The sequence below is a fragment of the Mustela nigripes genome, chromosome 18 (genome assembly GCF_022355385.1).
Source record: "Mustela nigripes isolate SB6536 chromosome 18, MUSNIG.SB6536, whole genome shotgun sequence".
Classification (NCBI taxonomy): Eukaryota; Metazoa; Chordata; class Mammalia; order Carnivora; family Mustelidae; genus Mustela; species Mustela nigripes.
This window is the reverse complement of record NC_081574.1, coordinates 35,042,005-35,068,217: the sequence shown is the minus strand read 5'-3', so window position 1 is coordinate 35,068,217 and position 26,213 is coordinate 35,042,005. Positions and strand designations below refer to the sequence as shown.

The window sequence follows — 26,213 nt, the reverse complement described above, 5'->3', positions numbered from 1 at the left end:
ATTGCTGTTCTTCTTCTCTTCGATCTGCCGATGGATTTTCAGGTGTTTGCAATCTTTAGATAAGCTATCTAGCTGATCTCCGGCTAGCTGAAGCAGTCTCAGCTTGCTACTTCTCCGCCATCTTGACTCCTCCCCCTGTTGGGAGATTTTTGATTACTGGTTCAATTTCTTTGCTTGTTTTCAGTTGTTTTAGTTTTCTATTTCTTCATGTTTCAGTTTGGGTAGTTTGTATGTTTCTAGGAATTTATCCATTTTTTTCAGATTGTTCAATTCATTGGCATATACTTTTTCATAATATTCTCTTATAATAGTTTGGATAGTTGTGGTATTGGTTATTTCTTCTCTTTCATTTGTGATTTTTAAAAAAAAATTTGTGTCCTTTCTCTTTTTTTCTTGATCAGTCTTGCTAGGGGGTTATCAATTTCATTAATTTTTTCAAGGAACTATCTCTTAGTTCATTTATTTTTAAAATTTCTATATTTTTTTTCCTGCTCTGATTTTTAATATTCTCCCTTCTTCCATCAGCTTTAAGCTTCATCTGATGTTCTTTTTCCAGCTCCTGTATGTGTAAGATTAAGTTGCTTGCTTAAGATTTTTCTTGCTTCTTGAGGTAGGCCTATATTGCTATATATTTTCCTCTTATGACCACTTTGCTGCATCCCAAAGGTTCTGGACCACCGTGCTTTCATTTTCATGCGTTTTCTTATTTCTTCTTTAATTTCCCGGTTAACTTATTCATTCTTTAGTAGCATGTTGTTTAACCTCCATGTATTTGTGGTCTTTTCCAATTTTTTCTTGTGGTAGACTTCAAATTTCATAGAGTTGTGGTCAGAACATATGCATGGTATGAGCTCAATCTTTTTGTGCTTGCTGAAGGCTGACCCAGTATGTGATCTATGCGCACTCAAAAAGAATGTATATTCTGCTGCTTTAGGATGAAGTGTTTTGCGGTCCATCTGATCCAGTGTGTCATTCAAAGCCATTGATTCCTTGATTTTCTGTTTAAATCTATTCATTGGTGTAAGTGGAGGTGTTGGAGTCCCCTATTATTATTGTATTATTATTAATGAGTTTCTTTCATGTTTGTTATTGTTTTACTTATTCATGCACCCCCATGTTGGAGAAATATAGATCTACCTTTGTTACATCTCCTTGTTGGATAGTCCCCTTTCTTAAGATACACTGCCCTTCTTCATCTCTTCTATAGATTCAGTTTAAAATCTATTTTTTCTGATAGAAGTCTTACTACTCTGGCTTTCTTTTAACATCTGTTGGCATGATAAATGGTTTGCCATCCCCTCACAATCTGCATATGTTTTTAGGTTAAAAATGAGTCTCTTGTAGGTAGCATATAGATGTGTCTTGTCATTCTAACGCCCTGCCTTGTGATTGCAGTGTTCAATCCATTTAGAAAGTATTGTTGATAGATATGTATTTAGTGCCATTTTATTATTTGTTTTTGCCATTGCTTTTGGAGATTTTCTCTGTTCCTTTATAGTCTTTGTCACCTTTGGTCTTTCCTTCCCACTCAAAAAGTCCCCTTTAATATTACTTGCAGGGCTAGTTAGTGGTCAAGAACTTCAGTTTTTGTTTCTCTGGAAAACTCTCTCTTCTTCTATTCTGAATTACAGCCTTGTTGAACAGAATATTTGTGGCTGCAAATTTTTTTCACTCAGCTTGTTGAATATATTGCGGCACTTCCTTCTAGCTTGCCACAGTCCTGTGGAGACATCTGCAGCTCACCCTATGGGTCTACCCTTGTAAGTTAGGGAGTTCTTTTATCTTGCTGCTTCAGGATTTTTTATCACCATATTTTGCAAATTTAACTACAGTATGTCTTAGTATTGCCTTGCTTTTGTTGATTTTAATAGGAGCTCTCTCTGCCTCCTGAATTTGGATTCCAGATTAGGGAAGTTTTCAGCTATTATTTCCTCAAATAAACTTTCTGGCCCCTTTTCTGTCTATTCTTTCTCTGGGACTCCTCTGATATGAATGTTACTACATTTGACAGAGTCATTGATTTCCCTAGGTCTATCTCATAACCCATAATTATTCTTTCTTTTGGTCAGCTTCATTTTTCCCCATTTTTCTCTCTTCCTTATCACTTATTCATTCCTATCCTTCTTCCATCATTCTGGTCATTATATCCAGTTTGTTCTGAGTCTTGGTTATGGCATTTTTCATTTCTGATTTTTTTTTAATGCTTTTATCTCTGTGGTGAGGACCACCCTGAAGTCTTCCATTCTTTTCTCAAGCCAGCAAGTATTCTTACATTTGTTCTTTAAATTCTCCATCAGGCATTTTACTTACATCTGTTTCACTTAGATATCTGGTTGTGACCTTTTCTTATTCTTTCTTTTGAGAAGAATTCCTCTGTCTTGGCATTTTGTCTAAGTCTCTTTTCTTCTTCTGTGCATTATGGAAGTCTGTCATGTTTCCTGCTCCTGAGAGTAATGGCCTTATGAAGAAGAGGTCATATAGTGTCCAGAACCTGGTACTTCAAAGAGTGTCTCTGGTGTGGGCTGTATGTACTCTGCTTCTGTGTTTTGGCTGTTCTATCCTCTAGGAATTCATTTGCAGAGGCTGTCCTTGGTGGGAGTGGGAAGTGTGTGGACCTTGTCCAGAGTGTGGTGGGTTTTAACAAGGTGTGCTTGGTCCGCTTGTTAAATAAGACCTGATGCTACTTCCAGGAGGACCAAACCCTGAAGAACTCTGTTCAGGGGACTTGGTGCGTGCAGGGGTTTCTGCTGGTTTTCTGGGGAAGGGCCCACTGGGCTGGGACAAAGGCACACTTGCCTGAGAAAAGCAGAGCACAGGTGGATGGGGCTTGGTGTAAGCAGCTTAGGCAGTCAATGTCAGTGCTGTGCTATTTACTGAAGCTGGTTTATGCTGTAGGGCAGGGAAGGGAAATGGCACCAGCCAGCTCCTTTGTCCCCAGAGAGGGGTCTCCATGCTTGTTCTCAGGCAAGCAGTCCTAGAAGAGCAAATAATCTCCCCTTTCAAATGCCAGGTGTTTTTCAGATATGCTATTTTCACACTGTCTCTGGGTTGTTTGCCTGCCTGGAGCACCACAGTGCCCTTTGGGTTCTGTCCCAGTAAAGCCTACTGACTTTTAAAACTCCAAACTTTTGGAATATGCTATGGTGGGGGCTTGTGCTGATCTTTTTGGGGAGGGTCTGACCCTGCTGGGATGGATACAGTTTTGACTGAGAAGGGCAGTCACACCAGAGTGCAGGGAAATGGGATTTGGAACAAGCAGGCTAAATAGTCAGAGTCCATCCGGGTTAGCCTCCCTCAGCAGGTGTCTCTGTGCCTATGCAGGGGTCGGGAGATGAAAGCATGGGGAGGTAGAGTTGGGGTTGGTGTAGGAAATGGTGCCTCCCAGCTCTTTTATCCCCAGAGGGTCATCTCTGTGACTACCACCTCTCACAGAAGAGCTCTGGGAAGAGTGAACAGTTTCCCATGTGCACCTTTAGATGATCCTCCTGATCATTTGCTATCTGCCGCCAGAGTGCTGGCTTGCCTTTTCCCCACAAGTAGGGTAGGCCCTCAGGGCTTTATCCCAGCTACACTGGCCATCCTTTTAAATTGCAGTCTTTGAGCCCCGCTGGTTGCAAAAGCTTACAAAAATCAGCCCCTCTGGTTTTTTCAGCCAGTGGATTTGGGGAAGTGTTCTTTCTGCTTGTTTCCCTGCACATTCCTCACCCCTATTTTATCTGCTACCATGACTCCCTCTCTGCAGCACCTGGAATCCATTTCTTCCCCAATCCATGTCTCTCCTACCATCTTCCATGTGGCCTCTTCTCTCCCTGTAGTTGTGCAGTTTGTTCTGTCAGTTGTCAGGTTGACTTCTTGGGTGTTGACAGTGGTTTGATAGTTGTGTTCAGCTACTTGACAAGCCTAGGGTCTTCCTGGTATGCTGCCATTTTAGCTCCTCCTCAAACATTGCATTTAATTTTCACGTCTCCTAAGTTTAGTTACCTACAATTTTGTTGTTGTTGTTGTTGTTGTTGTTGTTGGGTTACATAGTCATGGAAAGTTTTGTGATTATAGACTGATTATTTGGTAGAATGTCTCTCAGTTTAGGATTATAAAATGTTTCCTCATAATTAAACTGAGGTTTGTATACTGGCAACATTATCACAGCAGTGTTGCTGAGTCTGTTTCATTGCATTCAAACAAATAGCACAGGATTTTAATTTGTTATATTACTGATGATAGCCATTTTGATTATTTGATTAAGGCGCTAGTCTTCACTGTAAAATTAATTTTCTCTTATTAGTTAATAATTATCTGGAGAGAAATACTTTGCTTTTATGTTAATATCCCATTCCTTTATTATTTTTCAACTAATTATTTATATGAATATGGAATCATGTTTTCCTATCATGCTAAATGGATTATAATCCATTACTATCACTATTATTTATAAGATTCAGATTCCCACATATTTGACTATTGGGACCTGGCTTTTGTGTCCCTTTGCTAAGTCTCCATAATTCTTTAAATACTTCCTAATTTTCTCATACAACATGTTCCAAGCTCATTTTTATTTTCTTCAGTTTAGAACTGGAATCAATCATTCCTCCAAAGTGCCCCAGGTCTTTTCGGTGAGTATTTTTAAAACATGATCTGGGTGATATATGTGCTATTGTTACTAGAGATTTTTTTAAGAGCTGAGATCAAGGCAATGCTAGCATCTTAATTAATGTTCACAGCTCCTTTGCTCTTATCTACAGTTTGCTATATCCTCCCCAGTTCTGGCTCCTGCAGCTTACTGATACTTCAGTCTCAGTAGGGACATCTTCTCAGGGTATGGCTTAGCCAATTATTTCTAAGGTCAGTAAGATTTTAAAGTTCTTAGTGTCCTCCTATTTTGGTTCCTGCTAAGGAGCTACTTACTTCATGCTACTTAGTTTTTTGTTAGTGAATTGGTCCCATCTACTGGTATTTTTGGTGCATTTCAGTTTGGGAAACTTGAGAATTATGTTTTTGCCTTTTTGTTTACTTTCCTAGTTTCATTCTGTATTTTGTGGGAGAATTAGGGGAAGCTAAAATACAATACTGATACTTTTACCATTTGATTTCCACCCTCTGTCTTATTCTTAAAACATATACCTCCCTAGGTAAGACTCCATCCTATCTCGGTCCATGTTTCCAATATTTTCTTCCTTCTGTTTCTTCTCACGGTATGTGACTGGTTTCTCCTCAATTATTCAGCCCATAAATATGAGAAGTACCCTTATCACTCTCAACTTCTTTTTAAATGACCTGTTCATGGTTTTAACTTCCACCAATAAAAACTCACACATTTTAAATTCCTTGTCCTCAGGTCAGGACCTATATAAATGTGCACTTAATTCCAATGCATGACTCAGAAACCCCAAATTAATATAAACTACCCCCAAGGCTTCTCCTCAATTTTCTGCTTTCCTAAAATATTTGCCTTTTTTAATAATTATGATATCAAAAAGTCTACAAATAATTCTTCACATCTTTTTCTCTCAATCTTAATAAACTGTTATAGATTATTATGAGAATCATCTCCAAAATATTAACTATCTTACTGTTCCCTCTGATATATTTTACATTCATTTTAAGATAATTTTTACTCTCCATACTTCATGAATCAACTTAAAATGTATTTGGTTAACATTTATCACAAAAGTCCAATTCTTGCCTCATGACTGCACAATTAGACTCTTTCATACACATTCCTGAATCACCTGACCTTCTTCCCCTGACTTATGCTTTAGCCTCACTGCATTTTACTTTCTTTACCTTATGTACAAAACATTCCTCCTTATAGTCCCAGATATTTTTTCTTTCTTTTTTTTTTTTCATTCTTATCCCTCTCTCGATATTCTTAGTCTAGTCTGTTGAGTTTTTCAAACTTCTTGTTATTTAAGCACCACTTTGTTTGCTGGCTTGACAAGTTTTCAACAAGCCCTTTACATGAGCAAATTCACATCTCTCATAACTATTTCCTCAGAAAACTTTCCTTTATCAGAAAGTTTCTTCTTGGGACACCTAGGTGGCTTTGTTGGTCAAGCAGCTGCCCTTAACTCAGGTCACGGTGCCAGAGTCCTGGGACTGACCCCTGCATCAGGCTCTCTGCTTAGCGGGAAGCCTGCTTCTCCCTCTCCTTTGCTTGCTGCTGTGCCTACCTGTGCTCTCTTTCTCTCTGTCAAATAAGTAAATAAAATCTTAAAAAAAAAAAAAAATTTCTTCTCCCCGTGTATTCCCTATTTATTTCCTTCTTGGCACCTATCATACGCTGTTTATACTTTGTTCTTAGGTCTACTTTTAAATTTTCAGACCCTGATAGGTTAAGATATTTATGACATATCTATCTTGCTAGCCATTTATAAGACTAACACAATCCTGCAAAGTAGATGCTTATTACGTATTTTTAGAATGAATTAAATTCACCTCAAGAATTTAGGTGAACCCCCAGAAAGTCATCATCAACACTCATTTTCTCTGTAACACTGAATGTAGAAATATTAAGCACATTTTCTGCGATATCAAATACTCCTCTTTATATAAGACAAAAACAGAGAGGGAAGCAAACCACAGACTCTTCAGTCTAGGAAACAAACTGAGGGTTGCTGGAGAGGAGCTGGGTTGGGGGATGAGGCACTAAGGGGGGGCACCTGATGTAATGAGGATGGGTGTTATATGCAATTGACGAATCACTAAATTCTACCCTGAAACTAATAATACAGTATATGTTAGCTAAATTGAATTTAAATAAAAATTAAAATAAATAAACAAGTACATTATGTATTTAATAAAAATATTCCAACTCAAGTTGTATTGCAAGATATTATACAAGTGACTGCTACATACATTTCCCAGAAAAAGACACAGATTTGATAAAAATAAAATCTTACATTGCTTCAGAATTCATTATGCATGTAGTTCCTGGACAGTAACAATTGTAGATATCATCGTATGTTAATCCCAGATTAATTGCAAGCAACTGTACCATAACAACTGAAAATGCATCTAAAGTTATCATCTTTGGATACTAAATGCAAAAAAACAAACAAAAAAAAACACAGAATTGTTGCCTAAATTATTTCATCTCTTTGATCTTTTCTTTTTGGCCATATTACCTAAGTGCAAACACAAATTTAAGAAACTACTATGCTCATTATTTTCTTAGGGATATGGAAAATAAGGGAAAAATAGGTAAATTTTGTTTTTATATTTGAGTTATTGCATTTTTAATCCAAATGGAACTGACATAAACCAAAATAAGATTGTTATCAAATGCTTTTATTACGTATTAAATTCCAATAAGCTTTAAAAGTTTTTTGAGAAGAATATGCACTGTTTCAGTAATTATATTATTTTTTAAGAAACATTTAGAAAAAAATATAAAGATTCTAAAGGGTTGAATTTGCAATCAGTTTTGACTTCAGAAATAGTTTAGGGAGAAAGACAAATTAATTTTTTTTTAAAAGCAGAATACTATAACACTTTGCAAGTAGCATTTTTGTATTAAAAAAAAATGGGAAGTAATAAGGGCAGCAAGACACAAATCCCTGGTGAAGTATAATCTTTTTACTATCCCCACAGTTTTCCTTTTTTCAGCTCATATAGTTGCACTCATACAGTATATAGCCTTTTCAGATTGGCTTTTCTCACTAATCACTATGTACGTAAGTTTCCTCCATGTGTTTTCACAGCTTGATGCCTCACTTTAAAAAAAAAAATCATTGGATAGTATTCCTTTATATCAATTTACTCCAGTTTGTTTATCCATTCATCTGCTAAAGAACATTTTGGTTGCTCCCAATCTTTGTAAATTATGAATAGCTCCTATACACATTCATGCAAGTTTTTGTGTGGATCTAAGTATTCAACTCATTTGGGAAATGCTGAAGAGGACAGCTATCTGATTATATACTTAAAGAAAAAAAAAGACTAAGAACTTGAATGGATACTTTTTCCAGATATAATACACAAAAAGCAAAAAGTGTATGAAAAGATGTTCAGTAGCACTAGTAATTATAGAAGTGCACATTGAAACCATGATGAAATATCACCTCATACAACTTAGGATAGTTGGTATTAAAAAACAACAATAACAGAAAATAACATGTTAGGAAATATGATGAATATAAAATGTAAACTGCTAGTAGGATTATAAAATGGAGCAAACACCCTGAAAATAAGTATAATGGTTCCTCATGATATTAAAAATAGAACTGACAGATAAATGGATTTAAAAAGTTATATGTGTGTGTGTATACATATATACATATGAATATTCACATATATATTAAATTCACATATATATGAACATTATTCAGCCATAAAAAGAATAAAACCCTGCCGTTTGCAACAACATGGATGAACGTGGATGAAATTATGTTAAGTGAAAGAAGCTGGACATAAAAAGATAAATGTTATATGATCTCTCTTATATGCAGAATTTTAAAATGTCATACTCACAGAAACAGAGTAAAATGGTGGATTCCAGAGGCTAGATTGTGTGGAAAATGGGGCAAATTGGTAAAAAAAAAAAAAAAATACAAATATTCATTTATGTGAGATAAAATGTTCCGAAGATCTGTTTCACAACAATGTGAACATATTTGGCACTATTGAATTATACACTTAAAGCTAGTAAAAATGGTAAATTTTATGTTATTTGCATTTTACCACAATAGCAAAAAACTTTTAAAATTATAACATTTTAGTTTCAAAATCTAAAAAAAAGGATACTCAGAAAAATTTGTCAAAACATCATGACAAATATACTATACATATTTTGTTCCTTGAAGTGGATGTTTCAAAATATATAGAATTTACTGAATAGATGGAAATAAAATGCATACCAGAGCAATTCCTGCAGCAAAATTTGGATTGCATGCCATTCCATGATATGTTGCTCCCACATAATCAAGATGGTCCCTATAACTAAATAATAAAATTTTTATTCCTAATAAATTCATCTTAAATTATTACTAACTTAATGACATTTTACAAATTGGATTTCTCAGTTAAGCTATTTTTTTTTTAAATACAAAATATTACATGTCACATCTCATGCTTTCAATCATTTTGTATTTGGGTAATCTACCACAGTTCCTACAAAGTTCTAAAGTCTACTTTAACATTTTATGATACACAGCCCAAAACCCAGTGGTTGCTAATCCTCCCAAAGTATTAACCACTACTGTTGCTGGCACTGGATAGATATAATTTGAAAATGTACAAGTCAGGATAGCTTACTGCCATGATTTGCACATAGTGAACCCCTAAAGCATGTAAAATATGTTGGAGTGGAGGAAAGGGAGATGAGGAGACAGAATACCAGTAGACTCATCAAGAAAAGAAGATCTACAGTATATCAAATGTCCTCATACATTTCAATCCTTCGTTATTGTAGCTCCTGAGCCTCCAAACCTGACCCTAAATTCCACAGGAAACACCAATAGATTTATAAATCTATTGAATATTATTCAGATCTTCAGAATTTTTATTATTTCCATCTCAACAATTAAAGTGTTAACAGAAACCTATATAAAAAAACTCTTGAAAAAAATAGTGCAAGTTAGTTAAATAGCGACACCTTGGGTCAGTATAGCTATATAAGATGGTAACCATATTATTAATCTGACATATTTTAACTAGCATTATATACAATTATTGCATTCTGTTAACTAATTTATATTATACTTACAGTTCAAATGATAGTTTCAATTATTTATCTCTGAGAAAATCTTTAAATCATTGAGTCCCCCTGTTTATCTCGATGCGTTCCTCGAGATAATTTTCAAGTTTCTTACATTTCCATAGATAAAAAAGCCTAGTGGAGAATAATGACTTACTATGACTTAGTGTCTTACATTGTTTTCAGAATTTTGTATTTTGCATTTTGTCAACATAAAGTGCATATAATCCTTTTTTGAAGTGTCTTGTCATTACATATAACTCATATATATAATCTTGATAGCTAATAAAATAATTCGACAAACCTTATGTCAATACAAATAAGGCACTTACATTAATAAGTATGCCATATCATGGGATCTTTGAAATAAAAATTGTTCTTTCCATGACACAAATCTTTGTAGTACCTCATTAGCATCCCCACTAAGTGAAATCTTATTTTGATCTGACCAGAGTTCCAAAGAAGTTAGTATAATAGTTATGTTGAGCTGGGAAAACATCTGAAAACAGAAGTTACATAATATATAGTTTTTAGGTAATCATAAATATAACATTCTAAACATAATGCTAATATATTCAATTTACTCTTTTTTAGAGATGAAATCTATTCATTGATGTATGAAACCAGTTGGTAGAATTGCAGTTTTTACAAACTGGATATGCTATTAATACAAACAATATTACTGCATTAATAGGAATGTTTCTTACTTAAATAAAACATAAATACTTACAGTGTTGATTACACCAAAGATATGGACAACTTTCTCAGCTGCAACTGCCACTTCAGAACCCATATAATTGTACTGAAAGACAAATTTTGTTTCTTAATCACTGGTGAAAATTACTGAATTATCACATTTTAAATGGATATAAAATGTTAAAATAATGCAGTGCCCAAGTGAAAGAAAAATAAATTAAGATTTACCAAGTACTTAGTAAGTTTTAGGTATAAACCTAGAGACTCTATATATTAATCAATAATCTTAAAATAAGAAGGTTGTCATTAACTTCTTCTTCACACATACAGAAAGTAAGAGCCAAAATTTAAGTTTACAAGATCACAGAACTACTGAAAATTAGAACTTCAGTGGGGCGCCTGGGTGGCTCAGTGGGTTAAAGCCTCTGCCTTTGCCTCAGGTCATGATCCCAGGGTCCTGGGATGGAGCCCTGCATCAGGCTCTCTGCTCAACAGGGAGCCTGCTCCCTCTCTCTCTCTGCCTACTTGTGATCTCTGTCAAATAAATAAATAAAATCGTTAAAAAACAAAACAAAAACAGACCTCAAGTTCCCAACTAACTAAACTACTAAGTTGTGGGGTGCCTGGGTGGCTCAGTGGGTTAAGCCTCTGCCTTCAGCTCAGGTCACGATCACAGAGTCCTGGGATCGAGCCCTGCAGCAGACTCTCTGCTCAGCAAGGAGTCTGCTTCCCCCTCTCTCTCTGCCTGCTTCTCTGCCTACTTGTGATCTCTCTCTCTCTATCAAATAAATAAACTCTTTTTTTAATAAAAAGTCTTTTTTTTATTGCCATCATGTGTCTTCATCCCACTAAAAAATGACTATATATCCCAGATAAATAGTGCACTTTCTAAACAAAGAGCTCTGAGGACCATTATAGCCAGTAATGTCAAGAATATGTCTTAATTCAAAGGAATAGAAATCATAATATTTTCTCTAAATATTTCTAGTTATGTGTATGTACACATTTCTAAGTGTTAGCAGAAAACATAAAAAGCAGCAACTTTGTATCATCAGTAATCTTCAACAAGTCTGCTGAAAACTACTAACAGAAAATAAAATGTAATGGATACTATTCTCTGATTTGGACAAAAACAGATGTTATCCTCCTAGGTCCTTAGAGACTATTTATACTTTGCTATTTTTCTGTATGTAACCTTTCCCAGCACAATGCAGCATGTGTGAGATGAATGAAGGTGATCCTTTGCAAAACTGAACACATGAAAAGCAAGACAAAAGAATACAAAAACATGACCATGGAAATAAATCCTTGTATGTCAATAATCACAAATTATCAACAGAAAAAATATTAGTTAAATGACAGAAACTTTTTTAAAAATCCACTATATGCAATTAAAATAAAAACCTCTAAATTATGAGTACATAGAGTTATTGAGTCAAAACATTAAAATATATATCAGGAAAATAACAGACAATATATATACTACATTATAATTACATTAATGTGAAAAAAAGCTTAAAAGCAAAAATAATATCACAGTGCATTAAAAAAATATTCAATTATTAAGAAAGATGGAAGCATTCTAAACTTCACTATAACTAACAGCTTAGCAACAAAATGTCTTAAACAAAATTTAACAAAATTATAAGTAGAAATTAACTTTTATAGTGAGGGATTTTTACATAGTTCTCTCAATCATTAATCGATCAAGCAAATTAATAATAAATATAAGTGTTCAGGTTAAAACAAAATTTAGATATAATATGTATGTGTAAAGCGTACATAAAACAATGAGATTTTTTTTTCAAATATACACGGACGTTTTACATAAATTGACTTATATTAGGCCATAAAACAATTGACTATAAAACATATATAGATCACACTGTCCAACCACGATACAATTCAAGTACAGTAATACTTAATGTTATTTGATAAAAAATACTTATAGTAATACTTGACAAAAAGTATTTTAATGATGTTATTTTTTCTTGCATGGGTAACTATAAAAGTTCCATGATGCAATTTACAACTTACTGTCAAATACAGAGAGCACAAGTAATACTGGGATATAATGTTAAACAATAAATGCAAGTAAAGAGAATATAGGTGTTCTTCCATTATTGTCATTCTTACAACTTTTATGAAAGCTTAAAATATTTCTAAGTAAGCTGTTGAAAAAAATGAAGATAAGGAACACGTGGGTTGCTCAGTCAGTTAAGCATCTACCTTTAGCTCAAGTCATGATCTCAGGGTCCTGGGATCAAGCATTGGGCTTCCCTGCTCAGCAGGGGAGTCAGTTTCTCCCTCTCCCTTTAAGCCTCCCCCTGCTTGTGCACTCTCTCTCTCAAATAAATATTTTTTTAAATGAATATAAAATAAAGATAATTTCATATAAACAAAAACTGAAGAGATTTCATCAACAGGCTAATAAAAATATCAGAAACAAAGACATACAAGATGGAATGAAAATTTTTATCTTGGAAATGTTAAAACATAGGGAAAAATGAAATGCTTTTTCCTTTCCTTAATTTCTTTAAACACTTGAATAATTTTAAAAAATTCATCGTATGGGGGTGACTGGGTGGCTCAGTGGGTTAAGCCTCTGCCTTCAGCTCAGGTCATGATCTCAGGGTCCTGGGATCAAGCCCCGCATTGGGCTCTCTGTGCAGCAGGGAGCCTGCTTCCCGCTCCCTCTCTCCCCGTTTTTGGAGTGTATCTGGGAGAGGTGGCTTTGCCTGTCAGAGACAAAAGAGCTGATTGGTGCCATTGTGTTCCCCTCTGCCCCTTAAGTATAGGAGCACAGACACCTGCCAAGGGTAGCTAACCTGGACTTGGGATTTTTGCTGTATGTTACTCTAAACTTCCAGCTCCTGTGCATTGGTGTGACTCCCCCTTTGGGACAAACCAACACAAGCCCCAGGCCAGCAAGACCCAATCCCACAGGACCAGCAGAGGTATACACCACAAAAGGTTCCTAAAGTTTGGAATTCTGAAATTCATCCAGTGTGTCTGAGATAAAACACAGATGCACTGCACTGCCTGGCAGGCAGACAACATAGACCAGACACAGACAGGGAGAAGGCAGGGATCTGAGGAATGCCTCTGACACATAGGAGGAGAGTTTGCTCTTATGTGTGGGCTTCCTAGACAGCAGTGGTGTGAACTCACATCTTAGAGACAAGGAACAAGGCCAGTGCTGCTTTTCTTCCATACCTATCAGCATCGACTGACTTCGGTGAGAAGCATAGCCCATCAACAACGGAGGCCTGAGCCAATTACAATAAGCCATGCCTGCTTATATTCTGTAGGTGCTTCTTAACTAAGGCAAGTGTGCCTGAGAGCAGTTGTCCCCTACCCCAGCAAAAACCTCCATATGCACCAAGTCTGCTGACCATAGTGCTGTACAGATTCAGCTCTAATGGAAGTATCAGGTCTCTTTTAACAGAAAGACCAGAGTACACCTAGTTAAAACTGGCCACACTCTGGAGAAGGTCCAAACACTCCCCACTGTAGGCAAGAAGAAACTGCAGAGGACTAATCTGAGGGAAAGAGCAGTCAAAACAGAGAAGCAGAGTGCACATAGCATATACCAGAGACACTTCCTAAAGCACCAGGCCAGGAACAGTATATGACCTCTTCTTAATAAAGCCACCACTCCCAGGAGCAGGAAGCATAACAGGCTTTTCTAACACAGAGAAAATGACAGAAACCTAGATAAAATACCAAGATGAAGGATTTCATCTCAAAAGAAAAAAAAAAAAAAGGAAAGGTCACGGGATCTAATCAAAACAGATATAAGAAATATGCTTGGCCCAGAATTTAAAGCAACAATCATAAGGACACTAGCTGGGCTTGAGGAAAGCATAGAAGACATCAGGGAGTTCCTTTCCACAGAGAAAAAAGATCTTAGAACTAGTCAGGCCAAAATAAAAAATGCTATAACCTAAATGCAAACCCAACTGGACATAATGACCACAAGGATGGAAGAATCAGAAGAATGAATAAGTTATATAGAGGATAGAATAATGGAAAATTATGAAGTTGAAAAGAAGAGGGAAAGAAAAATATTGGATCATGAATGTAGATGTAAGGAACTCAGTGACTTCATAAAGTGTAATGACATTCACATCATATAAGTACCAGAAGAAGAGAGGGGAAAAGGCAGAAAGTTTATTTGAAGAAATAATAACTAAACATCCCTAATCTAGGGAAAGAAACAGATATCCAAATCCAAGAGGCACAAAGAACTCCTATCAAAATCAACAAAAGCAGGCCAACACCAAGAAATACTATAGTATGGAGATAGGAGAAAATATATACAGATAGGGGGAAAAATCCTAAAAACAGTAAGGAAAAATAAATTCCTAACTTGCAGGAGAAGACCAGTAAGGATAGATCTATCTATTACAGAAATGTGGCAAGCCAGAGGACAGTGGCAGGATATATTCAGTGTGATGAATGGGAAAAATATGCAAGGAAGAAAACTTTCATCCAAAGTAGAAGAAGAAATAGAGTTTCCCAGACAACCAAAAACTAAAAGACCATGAAGCCACCATACAAAAAACATTAAGGCTGGCTCTAAGAGTGGAAGGAAAAGACCAAAAGTGACAAAGACTAGAAAGGAACAGAGAAAAACCTCCAAAAACAATGACTTAACAGGTAATACAATGGCATTAAATTCATATCTATTAATAATCACTCTGAATGTAAATGGAATAAATGCTCCAATCAAAAGACACAGAGTAGCAGAATGGATAAAAAACAATACCCATTTCTAGGTTGCCTAGAGGAGACTTATTTTAAACCTAAAGAAACCTGAAGTTTGAAAGTGAAGGGATGGAGAAAGAATCCTGAAAGAAGCAAAGAGGAGGGGGAAAAAAGTCCTTTAATCTACAAGGGAAGACAGCTCAGGTTCACAGCAGATTTGTCCACAGAAATTTGGCAGGCCAGATATGAATGGAAGGATATATTCAATGTGCTGAATGGGAAGAATATGTAGTCAAGTATACTTTATCCAGCAAGACTACCATTCAGAAAAGGAAAGATAGTTTCCCAGGCACATAAAAACTAAAGGAGTTTGTGACCACTAAACTAGCCCTGCAAGAGATACTAAGGGGGACTCTTTCAGGGAGGAGAGGGAGACCAAGAGCAACAAAGACTAGAAAGGAACACAGATAGCTAGTAAATTAGTTAGTAAATTAAATTATATTAAATATATTAATTGGACACTATGTGAACTGCAAAATTAAATTGAAATAATGTATTCCATTAATATGTGGGAAAACATTATAAGATAACTTAAAAAAAATAGCATATATAAAACAAAGGTATATTAATATATACATGTATACGTTAAAAACAGGACATGTCTGCATAAAATCTATCCCCTGACTATAAAACTATGTGCGTTTTTTCTTTACTATTTTTGTCTGTATATTCTTTATTGTTACTGATTTTTTTTAGTTATTTAAAGATCTAAATATTTCCTTTTTTTAATATTTCCTTTTATGAACAAAATCATGACATTATGGCACTCTTTGAGACACTTTATATAAAAATATCAGTGATAATAGACAAATCTGATTTTTTAACTTGTTGCTCATGACTGCTCACTGACTATATAAACAAGAATTTCCATAACTAAATGGATATTCCCATGAATAAATCTCATTTTTGAAATATAGAACTTCCACTAGAGAACTCAAGCAATTATACAACATAAGATAATCTCATAAAAGATAATATTTAACAACAAGGATCTCAAATTGACTAGTAAACAAAATAGCTTGTTTTAAAGTTGAAATCAATTTAAGGAAAAGGGTTCACCATGATATGGAGTGAATAGCTAATGTAATCCAATAGATTATAGTGTAGTAGATCCTTGCATACATACAGAGTTATATATTATAACACTCTATTCTATACTGATTTAGAAATCAATACCTTAAATATTGGCCCCTGCACATCAATGTAAAAGCAACCAACATTTTTCTTCTGTCTTGCTATCCTGAGATACATATTATGAACAGTGTGAAATATCTACATTGCAAGCAAGACAAGTTTCTTTTTCATATTCCCTTTGAACTTAAACACAAGAGAAATAAATTATGACATATATCAAAAATACATACCAAGGCTTTATCCATAACAATTTGTATTTTCAGAACTCTTTTCAATAGTGCAGCATCTGACTTTTTCTGTGAAAGAGAAAGCATGAGTTAAATAAAACATTTTTTAAATTCTTACATGTTTGTAATAATCAAGATTATATACATATACATGTATACATACATATATACATACATACCCAAAGAAAAGTATAGATACATAGAAAAACAGACACAAATTCATCAAGATATAGATAATAATAAGAGAATAAATGCACATTGAATAAATAAGCAGATTCCAAATGCAAGTTTTAGGAAAAATATCAGATTTTACTTATATTCCTGATAATTAGAATCCTCAAAAGTTACTAGAAGGAGAATCTATGTTTCTTTCCTCTCAAAATCTTCTTCCAAGACCCTTCCCCAACCTAAATTAACTCTCGTCAACTGTCCTCCAGATGTTGGCTCTTTTTTCTCATTATTTTAAGTCTGTATTAACTTGAGGCTTACACCAAATGGAATGCATCCATTTAAAAAATAAAGTTATATGTTACAAAGCTGTGATCAACAAGACAGCATGGTACCGGCACAAAAACAGATCCATAGACCAATGGATATGGAGAGTCCAGATATGGACTCTCAACTCTATGGTCAACTAATCTTCAACAAAGCAGGAAAAAAATATCTAATGGAAGAAAGATAGTCTTTTTATATTACATATATTCAATAACTGGTGCTGCGAAAGTTGGACAGCTATACACAGAAGAATGAAACCTAACAATTCTTTTACACCATACACAAGGATAAACTCTAAATGGATGAAAGACCTCAATGTGAGACCAGAGCCCATCAAAATCTTAGAGGAGAACATAGGCAGTAACCTCTTTGACATCAGCCACAGCAAATTCTTTCAAGACATGTGCCCAAAGGCAAGGGAAACAAAAGTGAAAATGAACTTTTGGGACTTGATCAAGATAAAAAAAACTTCTGCATAGCAAAGGAAACAGTCAACAAAACAAAAAGGCAACCCACAGAATGGGAGAAGATATTTACAAATGACACTACAAAGGGCTGATATCTAAGATCTATAAAGAACTTCTCAAACTCAACACCCAAAACACAGATAATTGAGTCAAAAAATGGGCAGAAGACATGAGCAGACACTTATCCAAAGAAGACATACAAATGACTAACAGACACATGAAAAAATGTTCATCATCATTAACGATCAGGGAAATTCAAATCAAAAACCACACTGAGATACAACCTTACACCAGTTTGAATGGCAAAAATTGACAAGGGAAGAAACAACAAATGTTTGAGAGGTTGGGGAGAAAGGGGAACCCTTTTACACTGTTGGTGGGAATGTAAGTTGGTATAGGCACTACGGAAAACAGTGTGAAGTTTCCTCAAAAAGTTAAAAATAGATCTAATCTATGACCTTGCAATTGGACTACTGGGTATTTACCCCAAAGATAAAGACGTAGTGAAAAGAAGGGCCATATGTACCCCAATGTTCATAGCAGCAATTTTCACAATAGCCAAACTGTGGAAAGAGCCAAGATGCCCTTCAACAGATGAGTGGATAAAAAAGATGTGTTCCGTATGCACAATAGAATATTACTCAGCCATCAGAAAGGATAAATACCCAACTTCTGCATCAACATGGATGGGATTGGAGGAGATTATGTTAAGTGAAATAAGTTAAATAGAGAAAGTCAATTATCATATGGTTTCACTTATTTGTGGAACATAAAGAATAGAATGGAGGACATTAGGAGAAGGTAAAAATGAAGGAAAGAAATCGGAGTGGGAAATGAACCATGAGAGACTATGGACTCTTGGAAACAAATGGGAGGGTTTTAGAAGAGAGGGTGGTGGGGGGATGGGTGAGCCTGTCATTTGCAAATGTCATAAGGAGGGCATGGATTGCATGGAGCACTTGGTGTTATATGCCAACAATGGATCATGGAACACTATATCAAAAACTAATGTAATGATGTACTGTATGGTGATAATATAACACAATTTAAAAATGCAGTTATATGAATTGGTACTAATATGAATACCCATGTGACAATTTCCTAAAGTAAGAGAGAGATAATTTCTATCCTGCTCTTCCAAGTCCATTGCCTACATGGCTGAAAGCAACCCAGGATCTGCTTTCTCTCACCATAGCTTAGAATAATCTATTCCAGAGTTTTATATAACTGGAATCATATAGGGTGTACTCTTTTATACCTGACATTTTGTACTTGGCATTCCCCCATGTTTATTTTATTATTATTTTATTTTATTATTAGTAATTTATTAGTTTTTACTGCTAAGTAGCATGCCATTTTAGAAATATACCAAATTGTGTTTATGCATTTAGCTGTCAATGATGTGAAAGGTGGAATAAAATGGGGTCACTTTTGTCAAAGGGTTTTAAAATGGATCTGGGAGGCCATTAAGGAGTTAGGCCATATGCACATCATCAACTGGGTAGAATCATGAACTTGTGAATAGGTCCCAACTTTAATATTCCTAGGACTCTGCGCAAACTTATCTGTGACTTGCTATAGTAACAAATTTTTGTTTTAATGACAGCCTTACGGATCAATTATGTTTAGCCTAGTTTACTTTTCTGCCAACAACTATCAAAATCTTTGTAAAAAAAAAAAAAAATGCAAGCATCCCCCTTTGTCTTTAAAAGAAAACCCTCACTTTTGTTCCCTAGTGGGATATAGTTGGGTTGCTACAGAAATCTGTGCTCACTGAATTGTAATTCTGAGATCCCAATAAATGCTTTTGTTTTATTTCAGCCTTTTTTCTGTTGACAATGATATTTTGGATTATTTAGACATATTAGCTATCATAAACAAAGTTGCTATGAGTATCCATGTACAGATCTTTGTGGAGTTAAGATTCATTGTTCTTGGGAAATATTTAGAATACCTGAATCATATAATTGTGGGTGTGTAAAGTAATACAAAAGTACCAGATTGCTTTCTAAAATAGTTTGATTGTTCTGCATTGTTGCCAAGAATTAATAAGAGTGCCAACTGCTCTGCATTTTTGCCTATATTTGGTATTGTCTTTTCCATTGTTTCCATTCTTGTTGATCTGTGCTGGTATCTTACTGAGGTTTTAATTTGCAATTCCCTGATGATTAATGTGGAACAGCTTTTACATGTTCATTATTTTGGTTTCTCCTCTCTTCCCTACCAGAAATTTTATGTTTAGCTTTGACATGTAAGTCTACACTCTAATATAGTTTTGTGAATCAGGGTCAAGATTCATTTTATTCCCTACAGATGTCCAGTCCTCCAGCAACATTTACTGAAGAGATCATCCTTTAACCTTTTAAAGTCCCTAGCACCTTTATGGAAAACCAATCAACTGATAGCATGTGGGTCTACTTCTGATCTATTCTGTTCCAATGATCTATATGTCTATACTTAGATCAATATATGATCTGTATGTCTATACTTAGACCAATAACACAGTATATATATCTAGAGCAGAGGTCAGCAAACAATGACCCATGATATGGCCACCTGTTTTGTAAATAATATCTTACTGGAATAAAACCACACCCATTTGTTTATATATTGTTGATGCTGCTTTCATGCTACAAAGCTAGAGTGAAGTAGCTGTAACAGATCATTTACCTCTCAAGCCTGAAATACATACTATCTAACCTTTAAAAAAAAAAGTAATGTAAGTTCTCGATTTTCTTCTTTTTAAAACTGTTTGACTATTCTAAGATCTTTACATTTCCTTATGAATTTGAGAACCAGAACCTATGAACATGTTTCCTGGAATTATCAAAGTTGGGATTACACTGAATCTACAGATTAACTGGGAGAAATGAACATCTTAGCAATGTCAATATCTTTGTTTCCTGTGACTTTTCTAGACACTCTTAAAGCCCTGATAGCTTTGGAAGATCTTCCTTATGATCTACACACAGATTTGGGTTATTAAAAACATAAGGTTATATCTTTCCTTTAAAAAATGTATGCCAGGGGGCGCCTGGGTGGCTCAGTGGGTTAAGCCGCTGCCTTCGGCTCAGGTCATGATCTCAGGGTCCTGGGATCGAGTCCCGCATCGGGCTCTCTGCTCAGCAGGGAGCCTGCTTCCTCCTCTCTCTCTCTCTCTCTCTCTGCCTGCCTCTCTGCCTGCTTGTAATCTCTGTCTGTCAAATAAAATAAATAAAATCTTTAAAAAAAAAATAAATAAAAAAAAAATAAAATAAAAAATGTATGCCAGGAGTGCCTGCGTGGCTTAGTGGTTTAAAGCCTCTGCCATCGGCTCAGGTCATGATCCCAGGGTCCTGAGATTGAGCCCCGCATCAGGCTCTCTGCTCAGCGGGGAGCCTGCTTCCTCCTCTCTCTTTGCCTGCCTCTCTGCCTACTTGTGATCTCTGTCTGTCAAATAAATATATAAAATATTTTTTTTAAAAAAAAGCAAAACTTTAAAAAAAAATGTATGCCATTTATTATTATTCTTTTTCCTATTCTATTATCCATAGACTCTAGTAAAACATTGACTGGAAATAGTGAGGGCAGAGAGCCTTGAATCATTCCTAATTTAGGGTCTGTTTTAGTCAGTTCAGGCTATAACAAATATACCAGAGACTAAGTGGTTTAAATAACAAACACTTATTTCTCATAGTTCTGGAGGCTGGGAAGTTCAAGATGAAGGCATCAGCAGATGTGGTGTCTGGTGAGAGCACTCTGCCTAGATTGCAAATGGCTATCTTCCTTTGGTATACTCACACAACAAAGCAGAGAGAGAGAGAGATCTGTGTCTTTTCCTTTTTTTAGTAAAAGCATTAATTCCATTATGAGGGCCCTATGTTCACAAATGACCTAATTTAACCCTAATTATTTTTTCAAAGACCTCCCTATGCTATTCTACTGGAGGTTAGAGTTTTAACATATGAATTAGGGGAACACAACATTCAGTCCATAACAAGGGCAAAACATTCAGTCATTTATATTCATTATGTTAGCTGCAAATATTCATAGATGTTCTTAATTAGTTCAAAGAAGTTTCTTATTCCTAGTTTTTATCACAAATGGGTATTGAATTTTGTCAAATGAAATTTCTGGTACTACTGATTAGGTCTTATGGTTTTCTACATAAACATGTTGAGCTATTTTATTTAATTCCTCTTTTCTTGTACTGATTAAGTAATAATGTCTCAAAACCTCATAGTCAGAATTCTTAAAAAGGAAAGAATGTTTTTATACCATAATGGCAACTGGACTAGGTTAAAAAAAAAAAAAGAAAAAAAAAGGTAACAATATTATATATCCCCTAAAGAAGCAATTTTCTACATCTTCTAGACAGACATTCTTGACTATCTTATAAGCACTTCATTTTGGCAAAGACTAAAGCCAGTCTGAGTTTTTCCACTTTTGAGGCTGACTTTACTTGATGCCAAGATTCCTATAGAATTATTCATTAGTTATGAAATCCAGCATATTAACCACATTATATCTTGGTGTTGCCAGTTTTTACCAGGGTTTCTTGAGAAAATTTTCAAATTCAGGACACTTTTCTTCAAAAGTTTTATTTTTTAATAATCTGGAATATTTTGGGTACTATTTTGTTCATGAATGGCAATTTTAATTATCTTAAATTTCTCTCAGCAATCTTTTCATACTCCATTAGTCAGAATTCCCCAGAAAAATAGAACATTTATTATAATTTGTTATAGATTTATTATAAGGAATTGGCTCACATAATTATAGAGGCTGGCAAGTCCAAAACCTGCAGAGTGGGCCAGTAGGCTGGAAACCCAGAGAGAGCTTATGCTGCACTTCCAGTCTAAAGGCTGTTGGCTGGACAACTCTGTGGGAAGGTCCATCCTTTCATCCTATTTAGGACATCAACTAATTGGATAACATTTCTGTTTTATTCAAAGTCCATTGATTTAGATGTTAATCTTGTTCAAAGACAGCCTCACAGAAACACCCACAAAATTTGATCATCTGAGCAATATGTCCCAGCCAAGCTGACACATAAAATTCACCATCACACATTCTTGGGTTTTTCTCTACCACTGTTTTCTTATATAATTGCTCTCTATTCTCAAATCTGACTATAGTATCACATATTGGGGTTTACCAAAGTGTCTATTCTATTATTCATTAGGCATCTTATCAATGGCTTTTATTTTTAAAATGATTTCATTTTTCCCCTACATTTATTTCCTGAGCTCTTCCAAGGATCTTTTATCAGACCACATAAAGGCAGACCATTGGACTGCTACAGAACATATCTCCTGGGATCATATTACCTGGGCTTGAGTTTGTTGTTGGTGTTGTTGTTTTTAAGATTTTATCTACTTATTTGACAGAGAGAAATCACAAGTACGAAGAGAGAGGGGACACAGTCTCTCTGCTGAGCTGAGAGCCCAACAGGGGGCTCTATCCCAAGACCCTGAGATAATGACTTGAGCTGAAGGCAGAGGCTTAACCCACTGAACCACCCAGGTGCCCCTTGGGCATGAGTACGAATGTTATACCTTAACAGAGAATTTCCCAAGATATTTATTTCTTTGTTTTAAAGATTTTATCCATTCATTTAACAGAGAGAGAGAGAGAAGAGAAGCAGCACAGCAGGAAGACCAGCAGGCAGAGGGAGAGGAAGAAGCAGACTCCCCAATGAGCAGGTAGTCCAATGTGGGGCTCAATCCCTGGACCTTGGGATCATGACCCAAGCTGAAGGCAGACACCTTATCAACTGAGCCACCCAGGCACCCCTGGATAATAATTTAAATTTCCTAAATCTGTTTCCTAATCTGAAAAGGAGGACAAACATACTTTTAGAATTATTTAAAAAAAAAAAAAACTGGAAAGACAGGATATATGTAAAGCTCTATTTATAATATAAGGCAACTATGAGGTAGTATGTGAATATATACAAGTTTTTCATTCACTTTGGATTTTGTAATCTTCTTACATTTTACATTTGTATTTCATATACTCCATATTTATTCTTTCCTAATTACTATTATTTTAGAATATATATAGTTCAAGTCAAATCATTCTTGAACAATGAAGGGGGATTAGTGACTTTTATTACACTTCTGTTTTATTGTAAGAAATGGTCAATTATCTGAGAATGTTTTTTCCCTTCTCCAAGACAAGAGATGTCAGTGAGACACCTATCCAGGCTCAACTGTATCGAGAAGGGGATGCACACACTTTTTCCTCTTATTCTAACTAAATTCAAATAATCTAGTAGGGGACTCTTACAGTCCCCAAGTCAGATCCAGGAAGGAGAGTTTCATCCACTTTGGTATTTTCATGAGCAAGACATAAAGCTGTTAAGTCACAGACAGCTGAAATTGTTTGCTTCAACATCTGATGGGATTTGACCTAATAGAGATTCTCATAAAAAATACAGATTGAGGACAGCTGCTTATACAGTTCTTCCATTTTTCATTTGGTTGAAAGTTCACCAGATTTTGTTGGTCAAGCAACTATTGTTTGGGAATCTGGTTGTGATTGCATCTGGATACTATCTTCAATCAGGATGAAAGTAAAGTCTCTTTTTTTCCTGTTCAATTATTTTTTTTTTATTTGGGGGCAAGAACATTTTACATTAGGAAGAAAAGAGATTATAAAAACTTAAAAATCTCAGTTATGTAGTTCTGGCTTTGTATAGAATTATAGACCGGAAATTACTTTGCCTTACTTTAAGTAATTGTGGTATTGCCTTTCAAATTCCAGTATTGCTGCTGGGAAATTCCGTGCTATTCTGCATCTTGACCATAAATAAGAAACCAGATTTTTAAAATATCCATTCAGAAACTCACCTTAAATAATCCTGGGAATTTTTCTTGTATGATTTTGTGATTTATTCAATTCAATTTCCTGTTTACTCATACTGAGAACCCCTATTGTATTACCTAACTCTTATTTAAATTCCTTATCTCTTAAACTTCCATCATTTTTCATTGTATTTTACTTTTTGTGTGATTTCTGGAATTTTACCTTCTGAACTTCCTTTTTTTTTCATTTTTATTATCATACTTTTAAATTTCTAGAACTATTACTTATCTGTTGAGTGTTATTTTTTAAATAGCACCTTATTGTTAAATTTGTGGATGAAATATTTTCTCTAACTCCTCAGAGGATATTGCCATTTTGTTTTCTTCACCCTCTGTATTCTTTGGCACCTCAAAGAATATGTCTCTATCTTCCATATTAAATTGTTTCATCATATGTCTAGTGCCCCTTCATATTAGCAACTGAATATTTTAACAGCTTATTTCAACATCTCTATGACCACATATGGATTTACAGGCTATTATCTTCAGAGAAAACAATGTGTCTGGGTTGTTGATTGGGAAAAGGCTGTCAACATGAACAGTTTTTATTCTTTCAGCTGGTTTAATTCATTCCTGAAGAGGGGTCTTTCAATACACTTCTTAGAATGTGTAAGGCTGGTTCCCAGGATCCAACATGCCAAGTTTAAATTAAACACACTAGTTTCAATACGGTATTCCCCTTCTATTGTGAAATACAATAGCACATCTGTTACTGGTGGCCCCATTTCACAGACTCCCCAAAGAAAACAGCCTTCAATGACCCTCAGTCTACAACAGAAACAATTCATTAGCACAGGAAAAGAGGATTGCTAAATACACAACTTATTTCAACCAATTATCTTAAGTCCACCTTTAAAACCCCATCCTATTGCAATTTAGAAACACTTGAATAGTACTGCAGTACATGTCAAGTTTCCCATAGCCCATTCCAATTCCTATTTCATGATTTCTTTTCCTTTGGTGCCTGGGATTCTTGGTCACACCACTTCAAAGAATGAAGAGGTAGACCAAAGAGTGGTGGGGAGCAAAGCAAAGTTTACTGAGCGATAGTACAAAGCTTCCAAAGAGGGAGGGGACCCAAAAGGGTTGCCATTTTGGCATTCAAATCAAGGGATTCTTATAAGCTCTCTTGCAGAAAGAACTACTTTAAGTAAACAGAGTGTGCGCCCTTATGCAGCCAAAACTCCATAAATTTTGGCTGCTAAGTCATGCCAATCAGGGTTTCTATCATGCACCTCTCTACCTATCGGATTAATGTTTACATGCTGATGGTCTTTTTGGGCTGACATCTGGAGACTTATGTCTTCACTGCCTCAGCTTGTGATAGTGACAAATGTTTTATAGTCAATTTTTGCATCTCAGGATATCTTGCAAAAGTCACTTTTACAGAAGTGTAAAAAGGGATACTATTGCAGACTTGTCTAAACTATAAAACAGGTTGGTAGTCCAGTTTTGCTTTAGCTGTCCTGGCTCCCTGTTTTCTTGTTGGGGACCCTGGCTCTGACTACCTAATTGTCCAACTAACTCCTAACATTATCAGTTTAGGATTCTGCTTTTGGGGGGGGCTAAATCAACTATCTGATATTTAATGTCCACTGTTTTTCTCCTCTCTTGTTCTGTTTGTATGTTTATGTTATTTTAAAAATCCCCTTTCATTTAGTGGGTTTTTAAAAGGACAAGAGGGATAAATGCATGTGTTTAATATGCTTTCAGTAGATAAGCCCTTTATTGTATTTTGTTTGGTTTCTGTTCTCCTTTTCAACTCTGAATATAATGTTCACTTTGTTTATAAGTTTCTTTGTGTTTAATTTCATGAATGTAAAAATATGCCTAAAATATAAGTCTTTGTTATTTTTTTCTGTTCTTTTTAAAAATCTGATATATT

The 26,213-nt window shown here is 35.2% G+C and overlaps 1 protein-coding gene across 1 annotated transcript in view; it reads right to left on the bottom strand.

Annotated features, from left to right (window-relative positions):
* Window positions 1–26,213, bottom strand: part of LOC132006447 (A disintegrin and metallopeptidase domain 3-like) — an 82,468-nt gene that overhangs the window by 19,393 nt on the left and 36,862 nt on the right. The window contains exons 7-12 of the mRNA XM_059384217.1: window positions 16,522–16,587; window positions 10,422–10,493; window positions 10,024–10,190; window positions 8,853–8,934; window positions 6,897–7,033; window positions 2,685–2,796 (exon numbers count right to left, since the gene is read on the bottom strand). Coding sequence (XP_059240200.1) covers window positions 2,685–2,796; window positions 6,897–7,033; window positions 8,853–8,934; window positions 10,024–10,190; window positions 10,422–10,493; window positions 16,522–16,587 — 636 coding nt within the window. The remainder of the gene's footprint in view (window positions 1–2,684; window positions 2,797–6,896; window positions 7,034–8,852; window positions 8,935–10,023; window positions 10,191–10,421; window positions 10,494–16,521; window positions 16,588–26,213) is intronic.